Source organism: Dryas octopetala, chromosome 9 (assembly GCF_963921425.1).
Source record: "Dryas octopetala chromosome 9, drDryOcto1.1, whole genome shotgun sequence".
In the NCBI taxonomy this organism is placed as follows: Eukaryota; Viridiplantae; Streptophyta; class Magnoliopsida; order Rosales; family Rosaceae; genus Dryas; species Dryas octopetala.
In genome coordinates, this window is record NC_141374.1 from 19355287 (window position 1) to 19367820 (window position 12534).

A 12534-nucleotide genomic window follows, 5' to 3' on the forward strand; every position below is an offset into this window, starting at 1 on the left:
AAGAGAAAAGAGTCTGAGATCGAATAAAATCGTTATGGCTTACAGACTTTACACATCGCATGCATGTATTAATTGTACACTTCAGCATAACAACTCACATTGTCTGCAACGCATCCATGGAACTAAAGTCTGGAAGTGGACCGGACAGGCCAAAGCCACTGAGAATCCTGCATTTTTTTTATTTATAATTTTTTAATTAATATCAACTGAATTATATGTCTAAGTAACTGCATTTACAAAAAATTTCCACATGCTCACATAATAGAATGATCTAGGATCGATGTTACCAATTATACTTTAGACACAGATCGAGAGAGAAGCTAGAAATTACTTACAAGGATGTTACTCGTGGAGAGGCATCAGTATTACATTCAACCCATTCCCAAGCAAATGTTGATGGAAGACAAGGATCCCCACTCCATTTCTGCAGCATATCAAAGCCCCTTTGCAGTGCTGCTAGCCCTTCCACTAAATTATAATTAAGATTAGCAGCCAAAAGAAAAAAAAAAAAAAATTTAATTATATATATGTATACATTAATTAACTGATTAATTAAAACTACACAAATAAACCAACCAACCAACCATCGTTTCTGTTTGTTCCTTGTGTTAAAGGTCCAGTGATAGAATAAACTTCATAGGCATTGATGAGAGGAGGAAGCGTAGAATCAGTAGTTGCCTGTACACTGAAACTGTTGTTAAAAGAGGCAGTCATGTTTGTAATGTAGACTGTGGACACGTTTCCAAAAAGGTGGGACAATGGGGTCTGAATAAGGATTGTCGTCTATCATAACTTGTAGGGATCTTTTGTCTTTCGGGTCGACCTTAATTAGGCTTATAATATTTAATTTTTAAACCTAATTGATTGGTAGGTACAATGTTATCAACCGCTAATTACGTGAATGAGGGTGGTAAGCATGTCCGTCAAAATTCTCAGCTAATTGAAAGGAAGACGTACTAACATGTACTACATTTTATATATGAGTTAGATTAGTTAATTTTATGTTAATCTACTAATTTATTACAAACTAAGGATGAATGGTTCACTTCCACTCCACCAACGAATTCAAGGCACATATACAGTTATTTTAAGTTTTTAACTAATCTGCATTTAGCGTTAATAGTTTTAATAAAATTTTAGTTATTATTCATACGAGGAATTGGCCTAGCCTGTAAATTGCAGTCTGCTCTTAATTCATTCAATTCGAAAACATGCACAAGCGGACCATCTTATTTTATATCTCAAATTAAATGAAATTGTAACTCAACTATATGTAATTCTTCCTGTGTAATTCACACTGCTACTGTTGCCATATCAAGCTTTTATTATACCCCTACTGAATCCATAAACCAAAAGAAAAATTTCCATCTCAAGATCAGAAGAAAAAAAAAATAAAAAAAAAGAAGAAAAAAAGAGAAGAGAGAACAAAGTTGCATGCGATTCAATCTTCATATAACATTTCAAGAAAATTTAATTTAAAAACCATATTCCATGGCGCTAGAAATCCCAATTGGAATCATAATAAGAAGGCCATGTAGTTTGAGCTAAGTTCACTTTTGGTCGATGTAGTTTGAGCTAAGTTTCATTTTAGTTTATGTAATTTTAATTATGATTTTAGTCTTGTAGTTTATAAATCGTTGCAATTTAAAGATATGTTAGCAATTTTGTTCATCAAATAGTCAAATTTGTTATGTTTTTTGTCATGTACTTTACAAATTATTTCAATTTTAATCATATACTGTACATATTGTTAGCGATTCAATAACTAATTTAACAAATTAATGGACAAAAATCATAATGTGTTCTTCAATTGCAACAATTTGTAACTATAGGATCAAAATCAGAACAATTGAAACTATAAGTATGAAAGTAGAACCTAACTCAAACTACAGGGACTAAAATTCCCTTGAAAGTTCGCCAAACAAATATACAACACAGAGACAAAATGCAATGAGCCAATCTTTCCAACTCCAATTGAGCGGGGCCTCTTCTCTCATCTGCCCCTCTGATTGGCAACCAGCATGATTTGGTGTCCATTCTGCTCCACATCTATAGCAGAAGTGGAATTGGCACCTGAAACCATAATATATCTGATAAGAGATAAACTTCTACCAAGTAATCTATGCAAAAGCAGACCCAAAAAAAAAAGAAAAAAAAAATTCTATGCAAAAGCACTAAATTAACCTGCACTAAAAGAGGAAATGTTCTATCAGGCATGATATCCATTTGAAAGGTAATGTTATATCATGTTGTTTATTTGTCATTATGAACTATACATTGTAAACAAGATTTCATCAGGTAAAAAGTCTCTAGTCTAAAAACATAACATATCAAATTGTATTTTGAAATTCATTGATAAGAATAATATTCATCATTTTGAAGGTACGTAGTTATCACGAAATGAAAGTTGAGATACGAACTTGAAATATGGTGCATACTTAAAGTACCTACGTGTAATTTGCTTTTTTATTATTGATATAAGATCTCCATCTTCTTCCTCTTAATTAATCTTCTTTGAAGAAGAGCAAAAACCCTCTTTCTTTTGCTCATCAGTAATAATTAGTACTAAAAGGTCCTGGAGGAGGAAGAAGAATAAGGGATGGGGGGCGATCTTGTCCTGGAGCAGATTTATTTTCTTTTATACAGGAATTAAGTCATTCTAAGAACACCCGCAAGAAAGATAAGTGGGTATAGATAAGTAGTATACATACATAGCCTGATAAAAGTTTTGAAGATAACACCAAAAATCAAACTGACCTGCAAGTAATGTGCAAGCAACCTTGAGTCTTCTCCACATAAATTTTGCACCTGGGACACCTCTGCCACTGCTTCTCCTTGGCAAGCTCCTTCATCATTAGAGAATCCCTCCCTCTCTCATTCTCATTCAGCCTCTGAAACTCCTCACACTCAACCCCTGAATGCCATGGCACTTGACACCCTGCACAGAACAATCTATGGCAAACAGGGCACTCTGTCTCCCTCACATTAACTTGATCTTCTTGTCCAATGTCAATCACCAAAGCTGTTGAGCAATCCTTGAAGGGACAGTAAATTTTCTGGCCCCCCAGAACCAGTGCTTCACAAAGGGCTTGTTCCCACCTTTCTAGGATCTCTTGGGGAAGCAGTGGCCTACAGGTCTCCAGGTCCAGGACTGCTTTACAGTCGAATCCAGGACAAGAGACAATGGGTATGTGGTTCTCGATCTTTGAAGCCACATATTTGGTCACACAGTAAGAGCAGAAGGAGTGTACACAGCTCTCATTCTTGAACATCTCATGAGTCTCTTTCTTTTCAACACAAATCTCACATAAGATTTCTGATGATGATTCATAATTTGGACTGGATTGGATTGCTTGGATTGTTGCCATTGATGATGATGGCACTTCCTTCTCATGAATCTCCTCGGCTATTTGTGATGGTGATTCATAATTTGGATTGGATTGGATTAGTTCGGTTTCTTGGATTGTTGATGATGATGATGAAACTTCCTTGTCATAAATCTCCTTGGCCAACTGCTCATACTTGCCCTCTAAGGATGTGAATTTGTGATCAAAGTTCTTGAATTGCTGAAGAATCTCATATAGGGTTTCTTCGATATTCTTCACACGACTCTCCATAACTCTCTGGCGCGAGTGTTGTGGTTTGGGCATGACTTGTTTTAGTCGAAACACATCCCTAGTGTGAATAGCAATTTCCCCAACCTTAATAACCACTTAAAGCCCAAAGCTAATGTTGTAACTTGTCAGCAAACATCAGTCAGATCCCAAAAGCCCAATTCAAATCCCAGAAGCCCAATTGTTTGAAATAAAAAACAAGGTTTGCTATATGGACCAACATAGCAAAGTTCTTAGCCTAGTAGCCCACACTCCAGAAGATACAAACTGACGGCGACAGAGACCACCAACATCACACAAACTTGACCGAGTCATCTTCACCCAATTTTCGAGTCTCCGAGTCTTCGATATTCTCATATCAGGCAAATATTTAATTATGATCAAATAAATAGACGGTTTTGGTAATAATTTGATTCACTGTTTGTTTATTTGATAACGATTACATGACCAAACGATTTTCGATTTAATTAATTTTTTTGCATAGATGAACTTCAAATAATTATTTAAAAATGAACAGTTTCGATAATAAAAATATAATGTGAAATGTGAGTAATTAAAAAGAAGGTCGGTGAAAAAAATAGATTGGAAAAGATGGATAGTATTCCCCTTTCTTTCTATGTACTTCACACTGCCACGGAACAGAACATAGGCAATTTGCAAGCTAGCCTATTGGAAGCTAAGCCCAGCATCAATTTCAGCCTTACCTTCTTTAAGATGAGAAATTGGAGACAAACCCACTCAAGTTTGGGGTTATGCTGAGGACTTTAGAACCCAATAATTTTGTGCATGCATTGGTTTATTTATATTGAGAAAGATTAGTTAATTTTATGTTAATCTACTAACTTATTACAAACTAAGGATGAATGGTTCACTTCCACTCCACCAACGAATTGAAGGCACATATACAGTTATTTTAACTAATCGATCTGCATTTAGCGTTAATAACTTTCAATAAAATTTTAGTTATTAATCATACGAGGTAGGTTGGCCTAGCCTGTAGATGCAAGCGCGCCACCATATATATTAGAACCTCTAAATATTGTATGTATGGTTTGCAGGCTGGAGGTATATATAGTTAAGCAGTACTTCACTCGATCGGTTTCTAATAGAATAATTTGGCCATTTATTAAGGCCAAGATGGAGCACGCATCACGAGTACTATACTGGGAACTAGTGATCACGTTTATATATATCATAAAACGATCCTATATGTCTAATGGTCTTTTTTTCTTTTTTCTTTTTTTTTTCTCATTACATAACAAGCAAATTTTATAGAGAAATTTTAATCAATAACCCCTTTTAATACCTCATAAACTATTTTGACCCCTTAGTCTCAAATCTTAATTTTATGACCCTTTTGCTTTTTTTTCAAACCAAAATACCCTTATACAAATACATTGTGACGACCAGACAGTCCTCCTAGCGACTATGTGGCTAGTTAAGTTACTGTAGTAGCCAAATCTTCCTCCATCTTCTTCCTGCAGGCTGCAGCAACCATGGAGAGCGACTTCCATCATCGGCCAACACCCATCATCTCCTCTCTCAAACCAAATCTGAAAAAAAAAAAAAAAAACCCAGATTTGGGTTTAGAGGAAAAGGGAGAGAGACAGAGACATAGAAAGAGAGACAAAAATGAGATGTCAGTGGGGGAGGTGGAGGATAGTGGTGGGCACCGGCTAGCGACCCATCATCTTCTCTCCCAACCCAAATTTGGAAAAAAAAATAAAAATTTAAAAACTCAGATTTGGTGGGATGTGCTATAGCCAGATCTGGTTGAATTTTTGGTTGCCACATAGTGGAATGTGCTATAGCCATGTGGCGACCACAAATTCGACTATGTGGTGACCAAAAATTTAACCAGATCTTGGTTTTTTAGAGAAAAACTCATTTTATGAAGGCGTCAACGGCTGAGACGGTGAGTGGTGCGGCGACGATGAGGCAGTGGTTGGCTGAGAAAGGAGGGAGGGAGGGGCAATTGTTGGCTGGGGAAGAGAAAGAAAAAAAAAGTTACAGTAAAAAAGAAAGTTTTATATAAAGGGTATTATAGACATTTCAAATACAAAAAGGTCAAAAAAGTTAAATTTGAGACTAGGAGGTCAAAATAGTTTATGAGATATTAAAAGAGATTATTGATTAAAATTTCTCAATTTTATACTCCGTAAATTAAATTGATCCTTAACATCATCTTCATCATGCCAAACCGTACGTAGTGCTAGTCGTGCCTACTTGGCAAGGTAGGTTACAACAAATATCTAAATAATATATGCTTCGATCAACCTTATATATATGATTGGATTTCAAAACCAAATCAAACTATATATCCCATATATAATACATGTCAGGAGATGCATGCACAAGTTATAAGTTCTAACGTACAGTCCTTATTTTCTCTTCCAAAATATAGCCGGTTTTATATTTAACATTCAATTTCTCTGCTTAAATATGATTTTCTGTGCAATTAATTAATTGGTAAGAACTAGTTATAGTTAGGCTTTATATGTGTACTACATGTGACTGATCGAAATGTCATTGATCTTCATCAAGACACCACATATATATATATATATACATATGTACATATAGATATAGTAGTCCTAAATGTACGTATTAATTAAGAAGTTAACCAAAAATGGCTCTGTGAGTAAGCAAGAGATCGAGAGAGTGAAAAAGAAGACATGGCTTATCTTTTTGGTAAGAGAGCTGTTATTTGCATATCTTTTTTTCCTTTTTGCACACCCTTTTCACATTTTTTCTCACTTCACACCCCTACACTTCTCTCACTTTTGAAATTTTTCATATACACAACCCCTCTCAATTATCTAAATACCCCAATTCATTAATCTTAACAAATTTCTCTTACACACCTCACTTAAACCATTCAAACAATACACACCCACCCTTTCTTTCTCTCTCTTTTCCCACCCCTACCCTTTATCTTCTTTTTCTTCTTCTTCCCCCCACTTGCAGCAACCCACCCCACCTCATCCCCGCATGCACCGGCCACCACCTTCTTCTCTCTCTCTTCCCAGCTGCTTCCGCCACCCCTAAAACAGCTACACACCCCACCTCCTCCCCGCATGCACCAGCCACCACCTGCAGACAGCCAAAACAGCCACCACCACCTTATTCATCCCTCTTTCTCTCTCTCTCTCTCTCTCTATCTCTATCTTTCCTTCCCTCTCTCCTTTCACCTAAGCAGACAGCCAAAGGTCCAAAACATTAAAAAAAAAAATTTGCAGCGAGTTCGGTGGATCAGTGCCGAACCCGGTGGTTTCATTCGGCAGGTACCCGCCGAATAGAATAGGATTGTTCGATGGGTACCTGCCAAACGAAACTGGAGGTTTCGGCACTGGTCCGCCGAACCACCTACAATTTTTTTTTTTAAGTTTTCTTCTCTCCGGCGATGGTGAGCTAACTAGAGGAGCAGCTGTGGAGTGGGCAGGAGAGAGAGGGGGTGGGTCAGGTGAGGGTGAGGTGAGGGTGGGGGTGGGGGTGTGGGTGGGGGTGGGAGGGAGGTGGTCGGGTTAGGGGGAAGAAAAAGAAAAGAGAGTGGGGGTGGGGAAATAGAGTGAAAGAGAAAGGGTCGGAGGAGTTGGGAGTTGAGAGTTGGCGTAGCTCAATGAAGGAGTGGGAAAGAAGAAGAAAACTAAAAAAAAAAAAAAAAAGTTGCAGACTTGTAGGAAGAATCGGGTGTGTACGGGAGAAAAAAATAGAGGGAAGGATAAAAGATAGGGAAAGAGGAGAGGGGCTGATGGTCTTTTGTCTTTGATTTTTTTTTTTTTTTTTAATAAGGGTGTACAAATAGCAGCCCTCTTTAGTAATAAGGAAAAATGAAGGAAAAGGGAAAAAAATTAGGGAAAGAAATTTTGGGAGACAAAATTATAATCCTGCCCGTTGGAGGCAAACTTTTAGTTAAAAAAATTTCATTTTACAAAACATTCATGACGTTTTAAGCTATGTCCTAGAATTCAATATTCTATGACACCTACAATATGTCATCCTTATTACTACCATGACATTTTCCAATCTTCATTAATTTTAGAGATAATTAAGTTTAGGTCCTTTAGAAAATAGTTTTTAGATGGAGACCGGGGTATTTTAAAATATATAAAAAAATCATTTTAATTCATAATAAAGTCATTCCCCGATTTAAAAGGTATTTGCCCCTATTTGAAGAGTATTTCCCCTCCTAGTGTGTAGAGTGGGCTTTGTAGAGGCTGCATGTTAGATTTTAACTCCGAGATTTTGGGCGAAGCTCAAAATCTTAGAGTTAAGACCTAACATAAAGCCGTCAAAGAAGAAAAATAAAAGGATTTAATTAAAAATCATAAATTACTATCGGTTTTAGTCTAAGAAATGCTTATAAAATGAACTGAACTCTAAGTCTCCCTTAATTTTATGACATTTCTAACACGTCATGCTTTCATTAAAAGATCCATGGCATAGCAAAAACGTCATCCATTTTTTTCCATTTTTATGGCGTACGTATGAATGTCATTGTATCAAGATTCAATGACATTTTTCCTTAGATGTCATTATTAATTAGGTATATGTTATATTCTATGACGCAGTTTTGAAAAATGTCATAAATTTTTACATTTCATGACATTTATTTACAAAATGCCATGAATTAGATGTCATTAAAGGTCAATTTTCTTGTAGTGTTATATACTCGATCGGTTTCTAAGAGAATAATTTGGCCATTTATTAAGGCGAACATGGACCACGCATCACGAGTATTATACCAGGAACTAGTGATCACGTTTATATATATCGTCATCGTAATGAGAAAATTTTAATAAAATGGTCCTATATGTCTAATGGTCTATTTTTCTTTTTTTCTCTTTTTTTCTCATTACATAACAAGCAAATTTTATAGAGAAATTTTAATCAATAATCCATTTTAATACCCCATAAACTATTTTGACCATCTAGCCTCAAATCTTACTTTTATGATCCTTTTGCTTTTTTTTTTTTTATTTATATCAAACTACCCTTATACAAATACATTGTGGCGACCAGACAGTCCTCCTAGCGACCATGTGGCAAGTTGAGTTATTGTAGCAGCCAAACCTTCCTCAATCTTCTTCTTGCAAGCTGCAGCAACCATGGAAAACGACCTCTATCACCGGCCAGCGCCCATCATCTCCTCTATCAAATCAAATCTGAAAAAAAAAAAAAAATTTGAAAACCCATATTTGGGTTTAGATGGAAGGAGAGAGACAGAGAAAGAGAGACAAAGATGAGATGTCAGTGGGGGAAGTGGAGGATAGTGGTGGGCATCGGCCAGCGACTCATCATCTTCTTTCCCAACCCAAATCTAAAAAAAAATAAAAAATTTGAAAACTCAGATCTGGTAGAATATGCTATAGTCATTTCTGGTTGAATTTTTGGTCTCCACATGGTGGAATGTGCTATAGCCATGTGGCAACTACAAATTCGATCATGTGGCGACCACAAATTCAACCATATCTTGGTTTTTTAGAGAAAAACTCATTTTATGAGGGCGCCGACGGCTCGGACAGCGAGTGGCGTGGCTAGTGGCGCGGCGACAATAGGGCAGTGGTTGGCTGGGGAGGGAAAGAAAGGGCAGTGGTTGGCTGGGGAAGAGAAAGGAAAAAAAAAGTTACAGTAAAAAAAAAGGATTTTATATGAAGGGTGTTATAGACATTTCAAATGCAAAAAGGTCAAAAAAGTTAAATTTGAGACTAGGAGATCAAAATAGTTTATGAGATATTAAAAGAAGTTATTGATTAAAATTTCTTAATTTTATACTCCCTCAATTAAATTGATCCTTAACATCATCTTTATCATGCCAAACCGTACGTAGTGCTAGCCGTGCCTACTTGGCAAGGTAGGTTACAACAAATATGTAAATAATATATGCTTCGACCTTATATATATCATTGGATTTCAAAACCAAATCAAACTATATATCCCCATATATAATGCATGTCAGGAGATGCATGCACAAGTTCTAACGTACAGTCCTTAATTTCTCTTGTCCAGAATATGGCCGGTTTTACATTTAACATTTAATTTCTCTGCTTAAATATGATTTTCTGTGCAATTAATTAATTGGTAAGAACTAGTTATAGTTAGGCTTTATATGTGTACTACATGTGACTGATCGAAATGTCATTGATCTTTATCAAGACACCACATATATATATATATAGATAGAGTAATGATCACTCGTTCACTATAGAGCGGAGAATTTCCCGCTCACCTAACCACCCAACAACGAATTTCAATAATCAGAACTGTCCATATTTTAGGACATCATTCAAAGATAACCCTTGCAAAAAATCAGCCAAATCGGAAACTGTTTAACCAATGTATTACTATCAACATCATTTCAATCTTATCTGACGAACTATATTTGTCTGCAAAGTTTGGAGAACCAAATAATTATCGATTTGGTTGATTTTTTATATGAACGACCCTTAAGGATTGACCTAAAAAATGGACGGTCTCGATCATTGAATTTCGCGCATCGTGGTGAGCAGGTGGTTAGGTGAGCGGAAAATTCCCCGCTCTATGGTGAGCGGGTGATCATTTCTATATATATATATATACATATATATATATATATATAGTAGTCCTAAATGTAAGTATTAATTAAGAAGTTAACCAAAACATGGTTTACCCTATTTGCCCTTGAATAAAGTGCAAATTGTTAGTAAAAACTAAAAAGAAACATTAGGGTGCACCGTGCACATTGAAAAAATTAAAACGTTGGGGTGTAAATTATAATTTATTCTATTATTAAATATTTAAAGCAGCCGCCGACCATGTGGGCTGGGCTTTCACTTTTTTTTTTTCGTCATAACACTTGTGACAAATGAGGCTTTTATTAGTTTATAGTTTTATACAATATTATGTTTCAAAAAGTCAAAGTAACAAAAATTAATAATTTAGACATATACACTATAAAAAATAAATTATTAAATTAAAAAATAAATTTAATTACACCATTAATTACACCATTAGATAACAAAAAACTTCAATTATACCGGTACATTACAAAAAAAAATTCAATTACACCGGTACATTACTAAAATAAAAATTCAATAACACCATTATATAGCCCTTGGCATTTTTTTCGAAAAGAGAGGGGTCTGAATTAAACCTAATAAGTAATAAGAATGGGAAATAATTTTATTACTAGTTGAGGGCAAGGAATGAAATTTCAAAAATTTCGGCGAAATTTTTTGTTTTTCTAGGATCCTAAAATTCTATCACGGATCCGTTATTTTTCGTAAAAATTTCGACAAAATTTCACTTAAATATCGTCCGAAATTTTGAAAATGCTCCAAAAACATTTTTGGTAAATTTCTCTAAATTTCGTCGAAATTTGGCGTAGAGACCGGAGAGAGAGAGTGCCGCCGTCACCGGAGGGAGAGAAGAGGTCGCCATCACAGGAGGGAGAGGAGATCCGATAGGGAGAGAAGAGGTCGCCATCACAGGAGGGAGAGGAGATCCGAAAGAGAAGGAGATCGGGGAGGGGGAAGGAGAGGGAATGAGAGAGAGGAGAGAGAAGAGATTAGGCAGGGAGGAGGGAGAGGGGAGTGAGGGACTGGAGAGAGAAAGAGAAGATGTGTTGTGTGAGAATTGAGGGAAGAGAAAAGAAAAGAAAATGAAGACTGGAGAGAGAAAGGGAAGATTGGAAAGCAGGAGAGGTCACAGGAAAAAAGGAAGAAGGAAAGAAAAAAAAAAGAGAAAAGAAAAGAAAAGAAAAAAAAAACACGTTCCATTTGCGTCTACACGGTCATTGACCCGCGACCTTTCCAACAAGACTAAAATCAAGACTGGGTCTTTCCTAATTTTTATTGTTCCTCAATGACTCGCCGAAATCACTTAAAATTCAAATAACTCACCAAAATTAACTTCAAGGTCCGAAAAACATTCTGTAAAATCTCGTGTGAGCTCGTCTCAATAAATCTTATTTTTCTTTGACTTCAAATTCGTTTATTTCCTTCCAAAATTCTTCAGAAAAATTCTAATATCTCTAAATTAATAAGATAATTATTAATAAATCACTATTTACTTCAAAATAAATTATAAACCAACTTTTCGGGATCTCACAATCTATTTGGATTGTGTTTTGTTATTGGATAAGTGGTTTAGAAAATAATAATACATGTCATTTTCTTATTTGTCCACATATGTTTTAAAGACAATTAGATTCAAAATGATTAAATATCCCTTAAAAAGAGGTTATTTTTATATAATTGTTAATTAGTGAACTATTTTTATTTAACAATATTTGCCTCTAGCGCGCATTATATTTACCTTATATTACATGAAACCTACTGTATTATTTTGTTTCTTCAATATTTTTTATCAATGTAGTAGATAATATGTTAAATAAACATATGATCAAGTTTCATTCAAAATTTTCGTATTTTGATTACAATTTCCTTCGTTTTTGTTCAATTTTATCGAAATTGAAATTTTCGCAAAAATTTTCATCGAAAATTTTTTCAAAATCAAAATTTTAATCCTTGGTTGAGGGTCAGTAAGTATTGACTATAAATTTAATGTTTAATTCATTTGGAGTAAGTAATTCTGAAGTAAACGCTTAACAAATGTTGAACTGCAGTGTGGTGGGTGAGGCTTACATTCTTCATTCGGACTGGGGTTCGAAACCCCGTAGAGGTTTAAATGATTTTATTTTGTCCATCATTGTGACACGTGGCAGTTCGTCAGCGTGGCAGAGCTGGAGAAATATAATTCCAGGGACAATAAGGACATTTTTCTGTCTGGAAAAGACAAAACGCCTAGAAAAGTGGGACTGATTAGGGGGTGGAAGCAAAGAAATTCAAAACATCAGGGGGCTAGAAAATAGTTTTAAAAAATCTTGAAGGTTATGAATTTTTTTTTGGCCAGGAAGGTTATGAATTAATCTTATTAATTA

The 12534-nt window shown here is 35.4% G+C and overlaps 1 protein-coding gene across 1 annotated transcript; it reads right to left on the bottom strand.

Moving 5' to 3' along the window:
* Positions 1-1895: 1895 nt before the first annotated feature.
* Positions 1896-3650, bottom strand: LOC147275383 (E3 ubiquitin-protein ligase RSL1-like). Its single transcript, XM_086228405.1, has 2 exons — positions 2758-3650; positions 1896-2073 (listed from the first exon to the last, which is right to left on the bottom strand). The coding sequence occupies exons 1-2, from the start codon at positions 3648-3650 to the stop codon at positions 1896-1898; spliced, it is 1071 nt and encodes a 356-aa protein (XP_086084531.1).
* Between the last annotated feature and the right edge of the window lie 8884 nt (positions 3651-12534).

Bases quoted from the DNA above. Each gene is read 5' to 3' on its own strand.
- LOC147275383 (XM_086228405.1), bottom strand. From the start codon at position 3,650: ATGCCCAAACCACAACACTCGCGCCAGAGAGTTATGGAGAGTCGTGTG. The intron at 2,074-2,757 runs GTCAGTTTGATT...TTATGGTTTCAG, and splicing joins TGCTTGCACATTACTTGCAG to GTGCCAATTCCACTTCTGCT.